Source organism: Chionomys nivalis, chromosome 8 (genome assembly GCF_950005125.1).
Source record: "Chionomys nivalis chromosome 8, mChiNiv1.1, whole genome shotgun sequence".
Taxonomy (NCBI): domain Eukaryota; kingdom Metazoa; phylum Chordata; class Mammalia; order Rodentia; family Cricetidae; genus Chionomys; species Chionomys nivalis.
In genome coordinates, this window is record NC_080093.1 from 76468022 (window position 1) to 76489182 (window position 21161).

The 21161-nt window shown below is 41.0% G+C and overlaps 1 protein-coding gene across 1 annotated transcript in view; it reads right to left on the reverse strand.

Moving 5' to 3' along the window:
• The window catches only part of LOC130880118 (phospholipid-transporting ATPase ABCA3-like), a 79729-nt gene that overhangs the window by 30762 nt on the left and 27806 nt on the right, over positions 1–21161 (reverse strand). Inside the window, exons 11-16 of the mRNA XM_057778991.1 lie at positions 20839–20973; positions 17390–17519; positions 6017–6171; positions 5211–5366; positions 4712–4922; positions 35–185 (exon numbers count right to left, since the gene is read on the reverse strand). Of these exons, the coding sequence (XP_057634974.1) occupies positions 35–185; positions 4712–4922; positions 5211–5366; positions 6017–6171; positions 17390–17519; positions 20839–20973 (938 nt within the window). The remainder of the gene's footprint in view (positions 1–34; positions 186–4711; positions 4923–5210; positions 5367–6016; positions 6172–17389; positions 17520–20838; positions 20974–21161) is intronic.

Here is a 21161-nt window from a genome sequence, read left to right on the forward strand (position 1 = left end):
AAAATCAACTGGTTAGCATTTTCTAGATCCATACCTGTGAGTGTATTCTTGGGGTAGAATAAAAGATAATTCGTTTCCAACATTAGTCTTCAGAGTGGCTGCTGATGCATAGTAATGGATCAGTTTTGAGATTTCATCAATGTCACAGTGAGGTTCCTTCACCATGACTATGTGGTATCCAACACCTGAGAAAATGCATTCAGAAGACCAAATTGAGTGGTTTTATGCTTCCTATATTCTCATGAGGCTTTTTGTGGTTTGTGTAAAGTAGAATAAGATAGAGCATGTCACAAGTTGAAGTCAATCTGTAGAAGAATGAAAATAGATCCATATATATCACCATGCACAAAACTCAAGTCCAAATGGATTAAAGACCTCAATATCAGTCCAAACACACTGAACCTGATAGAAGAGAAAGTGGGAAGTACTCTACAACACATGGGCACAGGAGAACACTTCCTACGTATAACCCCAGCAGCACAAACACTAAGGACATCATTGAATAAATGGGACCTCCTGAGACTGAGAAGCTTCTGTAAAGCAAAGGACACTGTCACTAAGACAGAAAGGCAACCCACTGACTGGGAGAAGATCTTCACCAACCCCGCAACTGACAAAGGTCTGATATCCAAAATATACAAAGAACTCAAGAAATTAGACCGTAAAAGGTTAATCAATCCAATTATAAAATGGGGCACTGAGCTGAACAGAGACTTTTCAACAGAAGAAGTTCAAATGGCCAAAAGTCACTTAAGATCATGCTCAACTTCCTTAGCAATCAGGGAAATGCAAATCAAGACAACATTAAGATACCATCTTACACCGGTCAGAATGGCTAAAATCAAAAACACCAATGATAGCCTCTGCTGGAGAGGTTGTGGAGAAAGGGGCACTCTCATCCATTGCTGGTGGGAATGCAAACTTGTGCAACCACTTTGGAAAGCAGTGTGGCGGTTTCTCAGGAAAGTCGGGTTCAACCTACCTCTTGACCCAGCAATACCACTATTGGGAATATACCCAAGAGATGCCCAAACATACAAAAAAAAAAAAAAAACAAGTTATTTGACTACAACTCTAAGAGGCTCATCATTGTGTAATATAATCATAATTAATGATATAATTATAAATAGCTCTATAAGGGATTAATAATGATCTAGATTATAAAGACAGATAGAGCAGAGATAACATTAAAAAGCTTCCTGACCTCTCTTTCTACTGATACTGAAATTAGAAAAATCAAGACTAAGAATCATTAAATAGGTAACTCCTGGGTCCATATTATACACCAGAAACTATATAAATTGAATAGAAGTCATTTCACATCAGAGGAATCTTCTCAAAATCTTCTATCTTTATACTCTGTCATCATCTCTTCCATACCACCCTGTACTTCCTCCTTTTCTCCTCTATCTCTTCCACCTTAGCCTCCTCTTGTTTCTTCTCCTTCTTCACTGGTCTTCCAAAAGCTAGGTGTGGGATAGGGTATGAATAAAGTCCCTCCATGAAACTCTAGGATTTGTGCTCCTAGCAATGACATTCTGGTACCCTAGGTTTGGACAGCAGAATTAAGGGAAGAGGCTCTGGGGTATCGGAGTCCATCACCTGACAAGAGTCCTTTGAAAAAGAAAGGGGAGGGGAGGTTGATGTGGGAGTGATTTTTTTTTAATCTGTTGCTTTCATTGCTTAATTAATAAAGAAACTGCCTAGGCCCATTTGATAGGCCAACCCTTAGGTGGGTGGAGTAGACAGAACAGAATGCTGGGAGAAAGAAGCCAAGTCAGGCAGTTGCCATAATTCTCTTACTCCAGACAGACGCAGGTTAAAATCTTTCCTGGTAAGCCAGCTCGTGGTGCTACACAAAATATTAAAAATGGGTTAGATCAAAATGTAAGAGCTAGCCAATAAGAGACTGGAACTAATGGGCCAGGCAGTGTTTTAAAAAAAATACAGTTTCTGTGTAATTATTTTGTATAAAGCTAGCCGTGTGGGCAGCCAAGTGCCAAGAATGTAGCCCGCTGTTCATATTACTACAGGAGGTAAAGAAGGAGAGGAGAGAGAGTATAAGACAGCAAGTGAGCACAGAGTACCGATGAAATTAATGGAGGAGGGATGTGGAAATCAAAGATGATATGCCAGAGTCAGAAGGCCTGTGATGAGGCTACTGCCTAGAAGGAGCACCATCTGTCTATATATAGATCTCAAGCCCTCTTAACAGTACATTCTGTTTCCTTCATAAAACATTTGAAGACAATGATGAGCAGAATCCAAACAAAGCTGTACCATATTATAGGATTGCCAAAATACACAGTCTATTGACTTTATTGTTCATAAACAGGGCCTGACAGAGACAAGGGTATATGCTTCTTTGAGATAAATATTACATACTTTAGTTTCTAGTGTCATTTTGTTCATAAAAATTATAAACTATGCCAATAAAAAAGCAAGCAAGCATATATAGTAAATGTAATACTATATGTTATAGAAAGTTAGAAGCAGAGATTGGCCTCGATGTAGAAATTACTGGATAAAGGCTATAAAATATCATGATAAATAATTAACCAATAAACTAGAAATAGAAAAAGAAGGTATTGAGACAATCAGACATTTTCCAGGCTGATGAAAGCTACTTGAAAAAAGCCAATAAAACATCAGAAAAGTACAAATAAAGAAGTCACCTAATAGTCTCAGCAGCAGAAAGAGGAAAAGAAAGAATCAATAGTCCCGAAGAAAGATCACTAAAAGTCACCCAAATGGGAATGTAAAAAGTGAAGCGTGAGAAAACAGAATACAAGTGGAAATCGCAGTTATCACAATGCAGAAAATAATTGGAAATTTAAAAATGTCATTGTAAAATTACATCCTGAAAAGCTATCAAAATTCCGTTAGGCAAAAATTATGCATGCAATGAAAACATTCATGATAAATGAGGATGAGTTTAGCTCATGGCCCTGGCAATGTTAGCATGTCCTAGAACGCCACCATGAACATCTGAAAGAAATGGGCAAATGCGAAAGCACAGCCTTGCTTATAGACAAGAGGCAGCTGGGGCGGAGGGGTGGGCGGGGCATGCCTGTGAGAGAAGAGTGAGATGAGATGTGTGGTCACACCGCTTTGGCTTGGAGGTGCGGCAGAAGGGAGCACCAGCAGCCTCCAGAGCCGCACCTGGATTGAACAGTCGGAAAAATAAGACTCCAGCTACAAGCTGTGAAGATGATTTGAGTGCAGAGCTCTACAGCAAAGTCACCCTGGAACCAGAGCTGGAGAAATGGTTGAGTGGGCAAGGGCACTTTATGTGCCTGCGTGAGACTTGAATGAATCCCTAGGACCAACAGACATCCAGTATGGCATGCCTGCCTATAACCCCAGAGTTGGAGAGAAAAGACAGGCAGATCCTGGGAGATGCAATTCTGGTTCAATGAGAGACCCTGCCTCAGGGAAATAAGGCAGAGAGCAATAGAGGAAGATATCCAATGTCTTACTCTGGACTCTACGTATGAGTACATGAGCATGCGTGCCAGCACACACACAGCACACATAAAACATACATTCAAATAAAAATGAAAAAAAAGTAACCAGAAACTTCATAAGGGTGTCTCTGTTAGTCTTTGCTGAGTGACAGGCTATATAAACACCAAGAGGAACTCTGTGTGGTTGGATTTACAAAAGACTAGAGATTACATAACTAGAGCAAAGTGATGAACCATGATGATCAGTCAGGAAACTTAATGAAGACTCCGTGGGGCTCATGCTTGTGCAATAAAATTGAACTCCATTTGGTGAGTGGTTCCCCAGATCCACGTTAGCAAAGGCAAAAGGCAGGCCTTAATGATGCATAAAATGTTCCGGCTGGATGTTGGGAAAGAGCACAGAACTGTTGGAAGACATCTCCTCAACAAAAGCCTGCCTATTCAATAACATAGCATGGAAGCTTTCGCAACCAATCAAAAGGTTCTGGATATTCTAGGTAGCATAAGATAATGCCTAGCCAGGGGCGAAAGAAAATAGAAGTGGACCAGAAACTAAGGCATGCCAGGTACGTACAATCTGAGCGTTTGCAGGCATTAGGCGTGTCTAGACAGCAAGGTCTTCACACTGAAATAAGAGAAAGTTGACAAGAGAGCAGAAGGAGGGAGCACTCTCACACAGCAGAAGGCCTGTTCTGCCGTCACAGGACCATCTCCAGAACAGAACACAGAGCTACAAAACGAGTATGGACTTTAAAAGATAGACAAAGTGTCTTCTCAGACAAAAACAGGATGAAGTTACAGATCAGCAACAGAAAAATGCTGAGAACTTCAGAACTGTTTGGGAATTAAACAGCAAACACTTAAAGAGCCAGTGAGCTACGTCCAAAAAAAAAAAAAAAAAAATCCAAGGAAATTAGAAAGTCATCTATCCGTCTCTGATCTCTATTTCTATACCTCTGTACCTAGCTATACTGTCACTGGATGGACAACTGCATTAGATCATATTTGTCTAGAAATCATGTGAGAGAAATGAGTGTCAACATTGGACAACACAACAAACACACGAGTGGGAGATCATTTTGAAGAAAATAGAACACTATTCAAAGGACTTACAGCTGAATTATAACAGCAACAAAACTTGAGGAATCATTCAAGTTTTCACTATATACTCAAAACCAATGGGAACTAAGTTAAAGCATGTTATTAAAGCAACAGCATCCTAAGAATAATTAAAGGAAATGGACCATATAGTCTTTTCAGGAAGACTGAAGAGCCGCAGCACCGCAAGGTTCCCTGGACCATGATAGCAATGCGGTCACCCAGCACGTCAGCTTCATCCATGTAGTGGGTGGTCAGCAGGATGGTACGGTCCTGTTTGTAGGCTTGAAGGAGATCCCAGGTGGTCCTCCTTGAGGCCGGGTCCATGCCAGATGTTGGCTCATCAAGTATCACCACCTAGAGACAGAACAATTCTGACTACACAACTACACACTGGTGCCATGGTATCCTACCAGGACTGGGCTTGCTCTTATTTTGACTCTTAAGCCAAATGTCCAACTGAGCCTAGATAATAAGTTTATATAAAACTAGGACTTCTGTACTAAAATCAAACCCATGGTCATTTTATACCAATGAGGTTGACAATGTGAATTCCATCTGAGCTTCTCTCAAAGTCAGCTTTCTGATTTGTGTCACTTGGATTCTTAAACTAGCTGTGGTACAGACTTAGTTTGTCCCCTTTACCTTGGAGCCCCCCATCAGTGCTATAATGATGGCGAGTTTGCGCTTCATGCCGCCACTCAGCGACTTTGAAAATGTGTCATGTTTCTCCAGCAGGTTAAAAGCTGTCAGCATGTTGCTAGCTTCCTCAAGACACATCTTTTGAGGTATTCCTTTTACCTAAAAGAGGGAGGCAGAGTTTGCATGGCACTTTCAAGTTTAGTCTTATATGTTTCTTTTAGAAATCATTTTCTGATTTTTAAGAATTTCATATGTTTATATAATGTATTTTGGTCATATCAACCCCCTCTCCTCTTCTGGCTTCCCTCAGCACTCCCTGCCATGTCTCCCTCCCAACTTCACACTGGCTTTCATAACGCACTGAGTCCCATCTATGCCGTTGGTCTAAGGATCCATGTGAAGCTGCTGCTGGAGCACAAGTCACCGACTAGCTGCTAATCAATAACAGCTGTCTCAACAGCAATCAACTGCCAAAGCTCTTCCTCTAGAGGTGAGGCTTTGTGAGTTCCTCTGCAGCCTGTACTGGAGAGTCAACTGACTCTGTCTTGTGCGGGCAACCACAGTTGCTACGGGTTCATGAGAATCACTGTCCCAAAGGGAACTTTACGCTCTGGCCCTCCCAGCTGCTGAATCACAGAGATATTTCACAGCAGCTCCTTCCTTATGTCAACTCTGGAGTGCTATAGCTCCCTTTCCATGTCTTACGTTTAGAGGAAAATTAAAATCATTTCTTCAACTTTATAAGAATATTCGTAGTTGGTGATCTACCTGAAGAGAATGAAGAGGGAAAAGAGATATCCTTGGCTCACCCCACAGTAGAAATAAAGGTGTTCAGATACTGTCAAGTGATCAAACAACGGGTTCTGCTGAGGACACAGGCCCAAGGATGTCCTGATTTGTGCCATGTGCTGTGAGATGTCGTATCCATGGATGAAGGCCTCTCCGCTGGTTGGGGGATAGAGACCTAGAATCAGGAAGATGATGAAACAGAACAGTTTTGGTGAGGAAACGTGCTCATTAGCTCTGTAGGCAAATCTACACATGGATTGTTCACTAATGCTGTAGATCACAAAAAGTTTTCATTGGCCAATTTGGGGACCATATTAGAAATAGTTTACAGCATTTTTTCTGAATGTCGTGATTTTTAACATTCAGTGGAGAAGGGAAAATCACTTGGGGTGATCAAAGCATGGAAGTGTAACACAGCAACAGCCCAGTGCCACCACCAGTCACTTGTCAACAGTTACTATTTATAGTGCAGTCTGCTCACTGCAATAGATTTGGGCACCTTTTAGATGGGAAAACCCACACCATAAAACTGCAATCTTTGAAGAACTTAAATTTTACTTGGAATAAAAAAGTATACTATCAGTTAAAATAATTTCAAAACGGTTCAGATGGTTGTACAGTCTTAGGCAGCTGTAATGAGTGGTAAATTTTAATAAGGAACAATATTACTTTAAATTACTCAAATCTTTCTGAGAAAGGATCTTATGTTGCTCAGAGTGATCTGTTGAACGCTTGACCTCAAGAAATCCTCCTACCCCAGTCTCCCAAGTAGCTGGGGCTACAGGTTTGCTGGATTCCCTATTAATTAATTCTATTTGAAAACATCCAGAGTGACCATGGTCACAAAGTGCCCATGTTGTCCTGGAGTCTGATCCCTTTTCATGATTGTTGCCAAGTTTTCAAATTAAACAAATCAGCCTAATTTAGTTGTTCTAAAATGAAACTACCATTTTCTGACATCTCACTTCTATCATGGACATTTTGCTCCTGGATTTAATAATTATAAAGTATGTTTCTGTGCTTCTAGTGAGATTCTGTTTAAAATTTTGTTTTGTCTGACATTTGGATTTCCACTCCAACTTTCTTATTGTTGCTATTTGCATGATGCAACTTCTGTCTTTTTACTGTCAATGTATTTACATTTTAGAATTTAACCTATGTCTCCTAAAGGTATTATAGTGATGATGCTTAATATTTTATCCCATCTGATAATCTTTTATGTATAGACTAATAATATGAATTTTAAAGTAATTTTATACATTACTTCTAGACCCCTCCAACTCCTCCAATATCCCTTTCCCAAACTGATGTGGGATTCCTCTCTGTATGCTGTATGTTTTATTACCATTGGTTAATAAAGAAGCTTCTTTGGGCTTATGGCAGGACAGAATAAAGTCAAGTGGGAAATCTGAACAGAGATATAGAGAGAAAGTAGGCAGAGTCAGAGAGATGCCAGGTGGCTGCCAAAGGAGACAGATGCTGGATCCTTACCAGTAAGCTGCAACCTTGTGCCAAACACAAATGGATAGAAATGGGTTAATTTAAGATATAAGAGTTACTTAAGAAGAAGCCTGAGACAATAGGTCAAGCAGTGTTGTAAGTAATACAGTTTCTGTGTGATTATTCAAGTCTGAGCAGTCGGGAAATGAACAAGCAGTCTCTGTCTACAAAATGGCACAGCAATGTGGGTCAGCTACATTCACATAAAACCTGAGAGAGCTTGGAAAGGAATTCTAGACACAACAAAACAGAGTTAAGCCCAGCTTCATGGTAGCAGCATTTTCTCAGGTGGGCTCTGTTTGCTAGAAGCAAGCAGAAACATGATTCCTTTAAGAAAAGGCTTCCTAAACAGGCTAAGCTCCCACAAAACCAGTTCATGTATTAGGATCGAAACCTAGTGCCATTGTCCTTGGCTTCTCATCAGCCTTCATTGTCTGCCATGTTCAGAGAGTCCAATTTCAACCCATGCTTATTCAGTCCCAGATCAGCTGACCTTGGTGGGCTCCCAATAGATCACCTTCCTGGACCTAGATAGAAGTGGGAGGACCTTGGTCTTCCCGCAGGGCAGGGAATTTGGACTGCTCTTCAGTATCGAGAGGGAGAGGGAATGGAGTGGGGGGAGGAGAAGAGGAGTGGGGATAGGGGAGGGGAGTGGGGGGAGGGGGCAATATGTGGGAGGAGGGGGAGGGAAATGGGAAACGGGGAGCAGGTGGAAATTTTAATTAAAAAAGAATAAAAATAAATACATAAATAAATAAAAAAGGCTTCCTGACTCCGTGGTAGCAGCAAAAACTGTGAGACTTCTTTAAGGAGGCTTCCTGGTTCGGGCTAGTTGCACTAACAGCTCTGGCTCTTTTAGGAGGTTCAGCACTTGAATGGGGTCTGTGAGCAGCATGCTGCAAGTTACTTGGTGGCAGCATGGGCCAACGGCTTACCAGAGTTGAGGTGGTGAGTGTGGCTCCCACCTGGCAGTCCCAGAACTGACTGTAAACATACCTCCACCGTACTGAAAGGCCAAGAGAGGTGGAGTCAGCATCCAGGGCCACTGTAACCAAGCTGTTTACCATTTTAAAAGCACTCCTGGTCAGAAAATGATTACGGATATGCAATAAGACAGATTCAGACATAAACCTCTGAACACGGTGTTTAAAAATGAACATAGGCTTGGGAGAGAGACGGAAAAGTATATAGAGAGTTATGAAAAGAAATAGTTTTTTAAAAAAATAAAACAAAGTCTTTAAAGAGACAGAGTATAGATAGTCATAGATTAAAGGAATAATGATAAATAAATATTAAAAAGTAATAGAGTAAAAAAATAAGCCACATAAAAATGGAAAATACACAGAGAGTCTGGATTATGTATATTATTACATTTTCTTTCAATTTTTTGATTGTGAATAAACTAAGTACAGAGAGACATTCATTGTATAAGCTGCTTGTAGTAGGGAGCGGCAGGCTACATTCCCACCTGGATCCCACACGGCTAGCTTAGTCCCAGAAATAATTACATGGAAACTGTATTCTTTTAAACACTGTTTGGCCCATTAGCTCTAGCCTCTTACTGGCTAACTCTCATATCTTGATTAACACATATCGAATAATCTGTGTAGCACCACGAAGTAGTGGCTTACTGGTAAGATTTTAACCTGCATCCATCTTGGAGAGGAGAGGCATGGCGTCTGGCTGACTCGGCTTTCTTTCTCCCAGCATTCTGTCTGTCTACTCCGCCTACCTAATTTTCTGTCCTATCAAAGGCCAAGCAGTTTCTTTATTAATTAACCAATGAAAGCAACAGATAGACAGATGACCCACCTCCATCAGTTGCTAAGCTAAATATATATATTTAAGGTATCTTGATTTCAAAATTTGAGTCTAAGGATATGTTGCTTTGGAAAAGCGGTTCTGCATTTGTTTCCACAAAGGAAAGAAAGCTGTAGATTCCTTACTAGCTAATATGGTTTGATCAAGCAAGATCCCCCTGAAGCAATTACCCAGATGGTCCAACATCCATGACAGTTTCAGGACTACTGGTTGAGAAGGACCTGCTACACAAGATACTCCATGAAAGACATGATTAACAGTGCCCCAATCATCAGGAAGTAGTATAGAGAACAACACCCAAATTCACTAAATGATTGTTTATGAATGTTTGTTTTTATTTAGAGGGGGATATGATATAGAAATGAATACTATAAGTTGGTATGGATTTTGGTTTATTGATACAAACTTAAGGTCAATTTTGTTATATGTATATTTCTACTCTTGTTTAAGGTATTATGTGTTTGGGAGACTCATTTAAAAATGTAATATATAATTAAGAAATACAGATTACTAGATAGATTATTATAAATGAATAATGTAGTCATGTTAGGTTTTTTAGATATACAGGGATATATTTCACTTAGATAGGCATTCTTCATATCTTTCAAAGACCTATGTAATATGGCATTTAAAATGTTTTAATAATTTAGGGCTTTTCATGACAATGAGACACATCTGCTCCTGGCAACACCATTCTACTTCAAGAGAATGATGGGCATCGAAGAGGCTCCTTATGGAGTTTGTTAGCCATCTGGGCAAGAAACTGCTCTTGCCTGAACTGCTTGATGGTATGATGTATGAACTGGACATGCAGGACCCACAGAAAAATGACTGCTGAACTTGCTTGAAGGTGAGACAATCCTTCAGAGTGCCTGCTTCATGAAAGAGTCTACCAGACATTCTGCAGGACACAGAAGAAAGTGACTGACAAACTGCCAATAGAGACAAAACAGTCTTTCAAATTTCCTGCTTCATGGAAAAGTCTGCCTGATACTATGGGCCTGTAGGCTGAAGATGGATGCCCCAATGTTACAGAATTTTGGGTGACTGTCCAGGCAGCAAGATGTCTCTGTCAATTCTACAACTTTGGAAGTTGCTTACAATGCACTTCCTATTCTCTTAAGTAATATTATATCCTTCTGGAGTCTTTGATGAATTGAAGACAGTTATAGTTTTCCTTACTTATGATAAAAGATAAGTTAGATATGAAACTTTAGACTCATAAAGAAATATTACAACGGTAAATCTTGCTTGATACCTGTTTAGTTATATGTAATATTACTATGTTAAAGTTAAAAACCTTCCTTTTTATTTAGACAGAAATGAGGAGATGATGTGGGGTTATCCTCTGTATGCTTTGAATATGTTTTATTACCACTGGTTAATAAAGAAGCTGCACTGGCCTATGGTAAGGCAGAATATAGTCAGGCTGAAAGAGATATAAATATAGAGTAGGCAGAATCAAGGAGACATCATATAGCTGCCAAAGAAGAAAGACATGAGCCACCAGCCAGAACCTTACTGGTAGGCCACAACCTGATGATGATTCACAGATTAATAGAAATGGGTTAGTTAAGATGTAAGAGTTATCTAGAAATATGCATAAGCTATTGGCCAAACAGTGTTGTAATTAATATAGTTTCTGTGTGATTATTCAGGTCTGGGTAGCCAGGAAACAAGTGAACAGTCCTCATCTACACCAAATTCAAGGTGTTTTATTATTGTTACATGTACATACACATATGCATATATGTATGTATATGTGTATGTATATGTAATCTATCAAGCCTGTTTTGTTTTTGTTCATATGTAAGTGTTTAGTGCTGACCACTTGGGATTGGACAACTGATACATCAACTCTTCTTTCCATCTCTCAGCAGTTATTGACAGCCTGTAGCATTTCTATAGGAATGGGTCCATGTGTAATTTCCCCCGTTTACAGTAGCATGTCAACTCATCCTGCGAGTCTTGTTCAGGTAACCATGTCATTGAGGGTCATGGATACATTTTCCCTGTCATGTCCAGGGGCCATAAACAGCCGATTTCCTGGGCCTTTGGCTCCAAACAATCTTTCTGCTCTCTTTCCCTCAATTTTTCCTGAGTCTTACATGTAAGGGTTGTGCTACAGGTGTATCAGTTGGGGTTGGACACCTCTGAGTCATGTATTATATGCATTTTGTACAGTTGTGGGATCCTGTACTAGTCTCTACCTGTTGCAGAAAAAGTCTTCTTTGGTGAATGGTGAAAGCCATCCTTATCTGTGGTGTAAGGATAAGCATTTAGGATACAGTTAGAAATTTTGTTTGTTTATGAAAATGGCAGTAGTAGGTTCTCCTATAGTGTCCATGGCTTCTCCAGTCATGGGTAGTTGGCTAGGTCTGGTGTACTAGGCAAGAATTCCTGTTGTGCAGGCCATACGTTCAACCAGACAGTGTTGGTTACCCCCAAGTTAAAGGGCCACTACTGCACCCTTCGAATATCTTGTCATGATGGCCATCGTTATGGTTCATATGATTTACATTTGGTAGGGCTATTGATTGCTTTCCTCCCTTGACAGCTTGCATAGCTCCTTCTGAAACGATGAGATCTAGTCCCCAAGGAGGAGGCTGATGGGCCTGTTTTAGTTCACTGCCTTCAAATCTTGTGTCCAAAGTGTGTGGTATCTTCAACAAAAATATTATACTGAGTGAGGTAATCCAAACCCAGAAAGACAGATGTGAATATATAACCTATAGTAACCATAGAAACTACGACAGTGAAAAGGGATCAGGGCTTGGGGAGAAGTGCCAGGATGTGGAAGAGCCTAATGCAAGTGCAATGAAGGGGAGATTTGGAAAAAGAGGATAAAGTATTTAAGTGTAAGGGGAGAGAGGAGTATGTGAGAAAAAACACTAAGAATGTTTGAGAAAGACATAGGGAATCATATTATTTTGTATTTGTCTAAAATTATATATATGATATATGTGTTTATATATCACTTTATTTTAAGTAGTTATGTCACTTGGGGTAATAATACGCTTCCACAAGAGCCGTAAACTGTATAATGAAAAACCCAGGATCGGGTATGAGAAATCTTCTCCAGCATTGTTGCCAGGGGGTCTAAGAGACATCTGAAACAACACAGGCCATTGCTGTTGCTCCTGGATGCCTCCTGGATTGAAGCAAATAATCCATATTTAATACAACTATTGATGCAGTTGAGTTTCCAGCTGCCACATTCTTTAGATTTTTGTGCCTGTGTTCTTGAGTCCTCTACGTCCACTGGTACTTTCTTTTGCATTGAATTAATATTTCTATCACAATATTTTTATTACTTTTATTTTTCCTCGCTATTGCTCATCTGTTTGTTTGTTTGTTTGTTTGTTTGAGATAGGGTTTACATAGCCCTGGAAGCCTTGAACTTGGTATGTAGTGAGGATGACCTTGAACTGCTCATCTACCTGCCTCTATCTCTTAAGTCCTGGGATCACAGTCGTGCACTGTTACTCTTGGATGTCAAAAGGTTTTGTTTATTTTTGTAGTTGTTTTGGAGCTTTTTAAGTTTTATAGTAATTTAATTCCAGAGAACTGAATGATTGTGACCTCTGCATATCTCTCTCCCACTTCCTTCTGATACTATTGATTATACATGGCATCTCTATATATTATTAGCTATGATGTAGTGGTATAATTTTATTAAGAAAACAGTAAAAATATATTAGTAGAGATTGTTACATGTCCCCTCTTCTTTAACACTTGTGATAGTTTGAATAGGAATGACTCCCATAGGCTCATAGATTTGAATGCTTGGTCACCCAAAATTAGCACTATTAGGAAGTGTGGCCTTATTGGAGTAGGTGTGGCCTTGTTGGAGGAAGTGTGTCACTGAGGGTGGGCTTTAAGGTTTCAAATGCTCAAACCAGGCCCAGTGCCTTTTTCTGTGTTCCTGCTGCCTGCTGGCCCAGATGTAGAACTCTTGGCTCTGCCTGTGCATCATCGTGCTTTCTGTTATGACTAATGGACTAAACCTCTGAACCTGTAAGGCACCCACAATTAAATGTTTTCATTTAAGAGAGTTTCCATGGTCATCGTGTCTTCATCTCAACAGAAACCTTAACTAAGACAGAAGTTGGTACCAGGGACTGGAGCATTGCTGTCATGGAGCTAGTCATGTTTTTGTTTAGAGGAATGTGGACTTTGGATCTTTGGTTAGGAAAGCAGTGGAATGCTTTAAGTGAAGCCTAACAGGTCATACTAAAGGAACATGGAAGACTGTGCTGCTGAGGATGATTTGAACTGTGGAGGCCTGGAATAAGAGGTTTCGGAAGAGAAGAATATTAGTACGTGATATTTTGGTGAAGAGTGGGGCTTCTTTCTACCCTTGTCCAAAAAAATCTGCTTGAGACTAAATTAATAGTTTTGGACTAATTTCTTGGCAGAGGAAAATCTCACAACAGCCTAGTATTGACTTTGTGATTACTAGTGTTCACTCTTAAGAAGATCTTTAATGAAAAGGAGCAAGTTGAGCAAGGAAAAATACAAAGAGTACAGTTCAAGGAGCAAAGGGACACCAGGAAGTGGGATGAAGCTAAATCCTGTGTTCAAGGAGCTAAGCAGATTAAAGGAAAAATCTGTTGTTAGATAGAATAACGGGAGTGATGACCTTAGGGAAAGATCCCACCCAGCTAGGTTTCCAACTTGTGAAAAGGAATGAAAGAAAAATGTAGGACCCTTTGTGGTGGCACACAGCTTTAATCCCAGCACTTCAGAGGCAGAGGCAAGCAGATGTCTAAGTTTGAAGCCAGCCAGGTCTACAAACCCAGTTCCAGGACAGTCAAGCTTAAGCAGTAAATTATTTAAAAAAAAATAAAACAGAAAAAAAAACCCAGAAAGCTGTTGAATATGTAATTAAATGAGAGGGCCATGTTCTAGTCCCAGAAAAGAGCAGAACTTGGCAACTTTGGCCACATGTTCTGACTTTAGAATCAAGGATAGAAGAAAGGGGTTATGGGATCTTCTTCTACAACTAAGGGAAGCCACTAAGTCCAGAAATATGCTAGGGGTGCCCAGGCATGGAGGTTTAGAGAGGCCATTGTGTGAAGATGAAGCCTGGATTGCCTTGGAAACCCTAAGATGTTGGAGATGCCAGAGCTGTGGGATACCTAGTGTGGATTGCTGCTAACAGGGAGTAGACTCAGCCAAAGAGAAAGAAGTGTGTTGTAGGCAACAAAGCTGAAAAGAGCCCAGCTGTTTTGTTGTTGTTGTTGTTTTGCTTTGGCCAGTATTTCCTCATTCCCCATCTTCCCTTTGTAATGGTCATGTATATCGTGTGCCATTGTATGTTGGACTTATATGACTGCTTCTTTGTTTTGGTTGTCCAAGGGGTTACAGTTAAGAGATTGCATGACTCTCAGAAGAGACTTTGAACTTTTAAACAGTGTTGAGACTGTAATAGGCTATTGGGACTTTTGAAGTTGGACTGAGTGCATTTTTGCATTATGATATAACTATAAGCCTATGGGGGCCAAGGAGTGAAATGTGGTTTGAAGGGGAATGGCTTCCATAGGCTCATAGATTTGAATGCTTGGTTGCTAGGGAGAGGCACTATGGAGGTGTGGCCTTGTTGGAGTATGTGTGGCTTTGTTTTAGGTTTAAAATGTTCAGGGTAGGCTCAGCCCAATCTTCCTCTCCCTCCCCCACCCCTCTCTCTCCATGCTGTCTGCAGATCCAGATGTAGAACTCTCGGCTCCTTCTCCAGCACCATGAGTCTGTGCACTGTCATGCTTCCTGCCTTGAGGATAATGGACTAAACCTCTGAACCTGTAAGGCAGGCCCAGTTAAATGTTTCCTTTACAAGAGTTGCCCGGGTCATGGTGCCTCCTCACAGCAACAGAAACCCTAACTAAGACAACACCGCCCTTTTCATTTCTCCCTTTCTTACAATTCATTACCATGGTGGTAACAGTGATGCTCATTTCAGTTTCTCTCACCAGTTTAAATGTGTAGCCTCACTCACATCTGGCCTGTGTTGTGTCTGATAAAAAGTCACCTCTTAGCTTCACCTCTTAGCTGTGTTGCACGTGACGAGTGACACGCTTGGTGTGTTCAACATCTCTGTCTTTGCTTTTCAGAATTTACTATAACATGCTGGGTATAGACTTCAGTTTGTCTTATTGTAGATTTGTTGATTTCTTGAGCAAGCCATTTGATATTTTCAATGAATTTGGCAAATTTTCAACTTTTATTTCTAGACTACCTTTCTCCTACTTTCTCCTTTTTCCCCCATCTGACACTGATAATACACATACATTCGGTACACATAAAGGTGCCTGTATTTCTCTGATGCTGTTAATCTTTCTTTTTGTGTTATTCATGTCATATCTATCAATATTTCTTCAAATTCACTGACTCTTCTGCCAGTTCAATTGTTAATTTTTAATAATGCACTTTTTACTTGGGTTCCTGTACTTCTTCTAGAAATCACACTTGGTTCTTCCTCCTTCATTTCCTCTCTCCTGCTCCTCCCTTGGTCCCCTCCTTCTTCTGGTTCTCCTCCCTCTGCTCTTTCTCCTCTTCTCCCTCTCCCTCCTACTGGGTCTTCCTCCTCCTTTTTTCTTTTTTTAAGATTTCTAGGTCTGGGTAAATGGGCTAGTTAGTAAGGTATACAAGCATGAAGCCCTGAGTTTGGATTCCTAGCACTCACATGAAACCCAGGTATGGCAGTATAACCTATAATTCCAGCACTCAAAGGTGGTAAAGAGTAGAATAGGAATAGGGGCTGAGGCAGGGACAAAGTCATCCCTGAGGCTCCCAGACCAGCCATAATAGTTGAAAGGATGAGCTCTGGTTTCAGTGAGAAACCATCTCAAAATATATAAATAAATAAGGTGGCAAAGTGAACCAGGATGTTGGCTTCTAGCCACTACACACAAACACACACTGTAGTGACTTGAAATACTGATGCCCTTAATCCTCACCAGGCTATTGTCTCTTTGCATATTTAATTTCTGACTTAGCTGGAGGATTCCAGTAAATTCCCTTTCTCCTGTAATGTGGAGTGTTGGGTGTTACTCTGGCAAGTAGCTCTTTGTGGTTTTCATCTGGCTTTCTTGGGTTGTCTCTTTTCTCAGTTAAGTTTTCCTGGTCCGTTGGGGATTATGCTTGGTAGTTAGGCTCAATTAGTTATGGATTGCTCTTCTGGCCGTTGCCACAGTAACCTGGGGCATGCTTTGCTTGGCAGTCTCATGGGGGGTGGCGGTGTGTTTAAAGTAAGTGTTCAGGGTTTGTTCTGACCCTAGCAGTACTCCTGCCAGAGATCTTGATTTTTCATTTTCTAAGTTAGCAGACCTTTCAAATGGCTTTGTCTTTTGCTCTTTTTTTTAGCTGTGTCAGAGTCACTGGGGCACTCAATATGGGGTTGGCCTAATGGACCAAAAGTTGAATATTGTTTTTATTTAAGATTTTATAGATTCAGAAGGAAAATGTATATATAAAAATGTTTGGGTTATTTCTTCTACGTCCCAATGGTTTGACCATGTTTGGTACTCTTGGGTTCTTAAAAACACAAGTTTCAGTCTAGAATTATTTTCTTCATGCCTGAATATCTCACATTTCTTAGCTCTTACTCCTTTGCCTGAGCAGCCTGAGATTTGATGTACCAGGTCATGGGGGGCTGTAAACACTGTGTGCTTAGCTGTTGTCGGGCTGTAGCTTTCCACAAATGTGAACTGGAGCCTGGAGATTAAGTCCTCAGCATCCCTACTGCTGTCCTGTCTGCTGGCTTCATCCCTGGCTGGAGGAGTAGCGCTGAAGTCTCTAAGTGCAAATGTGTCTGCTGCCTTTCAGGTCTTTCTGTTGTGCTTTGAGGATTTCGGTACTCTGTTCCTAGACACATACACGCTAAGAAATATCTGTCTTCTTCATGCTTTTTTAGTCATTATATAATGTTTCCCCCCAGAACACCAACTTTTAAATGTTTATATTATTTACAAACATGAAAATGAAGTGGACTATTATACTATATCATGTGAGTTTCATTGCTTTATCCCCAGTGTCTGGGTAAGGACACCTTCTCGACAGAGCTGAACACCTACCCGAGAGGATGGAAAGAGTAGTGGACTTTCCTGCTCCATTGTGTCCTAGAAGAACCGTGATCTGTCCCTCGTACAAGTTCAAAGTCAAGTCCTCAATAGCTATCTTGGTGGTGTTACCCTCTTGGAATACCTTTTGGGGGAAGCCCATACATGTTAACTATGTAGCCTTCATAAGCAGTTTAGAATTACAAGTAAACACAGACACTTTATGTAAAAGTAAGACTATGCATTAATCTTATGGGGAAGTAGAGTGTAAAAAGGAGGAATGGCAGATAGGGAAAATCTATTTGAAGATACAATGTGAGTTTTAGAATTTCACAATAGGTGTACAATATTTACACGAACAACCCCATCCATTTCTTTGTAATTTTAATTACTATCCTAAAGCTGGCAATGCCACAATCTTAGTCGGTCTTTATTTTGGGGATGGAGGAAATGGCTCAGCGGGCAAAAGCACTTGCTGTACAAGGATAATGATCTGAGTTCAAATCCTCAGAACACACATAAAGCCAGATACATCCTTGATAACAATTCTCCAACAGGGACATGGGAGGCAGAAACAGGAGAATACTTGGAAGCTAGTAGGCCATCTTATCTCTCATGTACAGTCAAAAATCAACAGAGATCCTGTTTCAAAGAAGGTAGGGGGCTAGGGCTGACATACATAGCTGTCTTCTGACCTCTACATGTGAGCCGTGGCATGTGATTATATTCACACGAGCATCCATGTGTGCGTGCGTGCATGCGTGCGCGCGCTTGCGTACACACATACACACACACACACACACATAGTCTTTGAAGAAAGGCCAAATGGAAGCCACCAAGGATGCCCCTCAAAATGCCTTTCACACAGGTGAGCAGAGTTTCTGCTCAGAGGGCAAACAGCCAGAAAGAGCATCATTTCTGGTTCTAGCAATAAGTAGAAGCTAAATAATTTCCCAAACCATAATTTGTGTTCAAATTCATCAGCAAGGTGAAAGCAGCCTGAAGTCTAAGGAATGCTAGAGACTCCCAGGAAAGACGGCTCAGATGCCATGTGAACATTTAAAGAGATTTGGGTTATTTTTTAAAACAACAGCTGAGTTTACAAACCACTCAAGGAACAACCTGGGAATAAAGCCTTACATGCAGAATTAAAGCAGGCATTCTGATACATCCCACTGATCATGAGGACAGGCAATGTTCTGTGTGACAGAAACCACAATGCTGTGGCAGGTTTTACCAAATGGTGGGAAGGTTTCTCCCAAGTAGTATCCCTAGAGAAGATTTAGGCTAAGGAAAGTGTTTTAAGTTCTTGTATTCAGACTAGAGCTCCTGACTGCTTAATCAGCAAACCAAGCAAACAGACTCTGGATTGTCCTATAGTCGCTGCAATGTCTGTGAGTTGGTCCGCTAACATCTATTTCTTCCAGCCACTGAATCTCAACCACATAGCAAAAGATGTGCAAATCTCTCCAGTACCAATTCAAAGCTGTAGAGGGCGATGTAGAGCCGAGCTGGAGGACAACTGAGCCATCAAGCCTCCACTTCAAGCAGCCACTGATAGAAGTCCTGGAGAGTTGCACCTAGTCTGGGCGGAGGAGGTTTTTTCAACAGAGATGACCGTTGTGTAGGGCAGTCAGCATCCACAATGCCAGGTTTCTAGAGAGGCTTCCATGAACAATCTGATGAACTCTATTTTTAATTTGTTACATCATTATTAGTTTTTATTTCTCCAATGGCACTAGCATGGGTTATAATTAATTAATTTAATTGCTAAAATGCTTTCACTTACACTAGAAAGCAAGCTCCTTGAGAGTGTGGACTTTTTCTGAGTTTTTTACTGCTGGATCTCCAGGAGCAAGAATGAATGAATGAATGAATGAATGAATAGGATACAATCCAAAACCTTTAGTTCTTCTGAATATTGTCATGATCCTGGATATGAAAGTGCAGGAGAGGGTTGGGAAGGATGTGCTCTATGGATATATTAGAGAAATTCTTGGGGGCAAAAAGCGGGGGAAGTAAAGAAAACTGTGGGAGGCTCGGGTAAGTAGAGTTGGGGAAATAGTCGCAGCCTGTGTGCTCCTTGAGTCAGTGGCCTCTGGCTTTGCCTATAGCACAGGTTATTAATGTTCACAAAAAAGTTTATTGAAATGTTTGGCATTCTGGAGAAGACTTGGGAAAAACTGAATTTTGCACCTAGGTGAATAAAAGCAAAATAGAGACTTTTTGTAATATAAGGAAGCTGGGGAAGGTTTATAAGAAAATAAACACTCTCCACCCTCCTGAGTATCTTCAGGCAACAGATTTAGGAGCTCAGTCCTCAAGCTTAGGCAGACCCTTGAGAGAGAAGGAAATCCCAGATAACATGAGTCCTCTGAGCTGCACATCTACAGGAAACCCACCAGGACTGACAAACCAAGTGTCTCCTCCTCCTCCCCCAATACTACCCGGGCAAAAGAGACCACAAGGTGAATGGAAAACACTACCAAACAGAAATCAACGCCACAAAGCTCCATCTGCTACACTTTAAAATGGCAGTGCTATGCCCAGATCCCCAAAGTTTCCCAAAAGCCAACAAGGAGACCGAGACCCGTATGTAAAAGCAAAGAGCCTTTATTTTATACAAGTTTGCAAACTCGGTCTCTCCGTGTGTCCAATGTATTAGAATAATCAGAGAGCCTGGAGCTCAGTTAGAGTTGGGTTTTTATAGTAGTAAAGGTTGGGGTGAGGGGTTTCTAAGGTTCAGGAACCCTGATTGGCTGACATTTGTCTAGGGGTGTCCTGGTGAGTGTGTGATGGTAGGTAATTCTATCTACAATGGCTATAACATTAGGCATTTCCTTTGGATGGTTTGTTTTTGGATGGTGCTTGGGTAATCTCAGTTTATGGTTCTTCCTGCAACCAGGTATTGCTGCAGGGTAAACTACGGAGACCCAGGCCTCTGATAAACTTATGGATGGCTGAGTCCTACTCTGGCAGGTGATAATGGCTGGAAGTAAAGAACTTCCTTTGCAGCATGGGCAGGGGTGGCGCACGCCTTTAATCCCAGCACTCGGGAGGCAGAGGCAGGCGGATCTCTGTGAGTTCGAGGCCAACCTGGTCTAGAAGAGCTCGTTCCAGGACAGGAACCAAAAAGCTACAGAGAAACCCTGTTTTGAAAAATCCCCCCCCCCCAAAAAAGAACTTCCTTTGTGTGGTCTGTTCATATTTAGCTTATGGCTGGCTCCTACAGCAGCACAGACAGACTACCTGACACAGGCCATAGGGAATCTGACTATCTTCTAGTAGGAGGATCAACTATTAAGTATTGTACAGATAACATTTTTATCTTTCTCTGGAGAAGTAAATATGATGGCTATGACCTTCGACCTTTGATTAGTATTGGGGTATTTCTTACACTGAAGGTTCACCGTGAGCACCGTCAGGTTCTAGCTTCACCAGGAAGGGTGGCCATGGAAGAATACCTTGTGCAGGTGTTTCATCTGGACGCCTGCCATCAGATCAACTGGTTCCGCTTCAAAATACTTGCTTTGAATTGTCTCATGAAGTTGGGTGATTTCGGGCTTCATTTTAGGTGTTTCTCCAAACCAGTAAGAGTGCTAAGAAGAAATAGAACTGATGTAACTGGTGGCATAGAAAAGGGAACACTACACTGAGGTGGGGTGCATATAGTTCTCAAGAGCAGATTTCAGAGCAAGCTACCTGTAGACTCCCCATGTCCTCTTCCAGGGTCTAGCCTGGCAAGCAACCCCTACAAGCAGATTCTTATTTTTTTCTTAGCTCACCA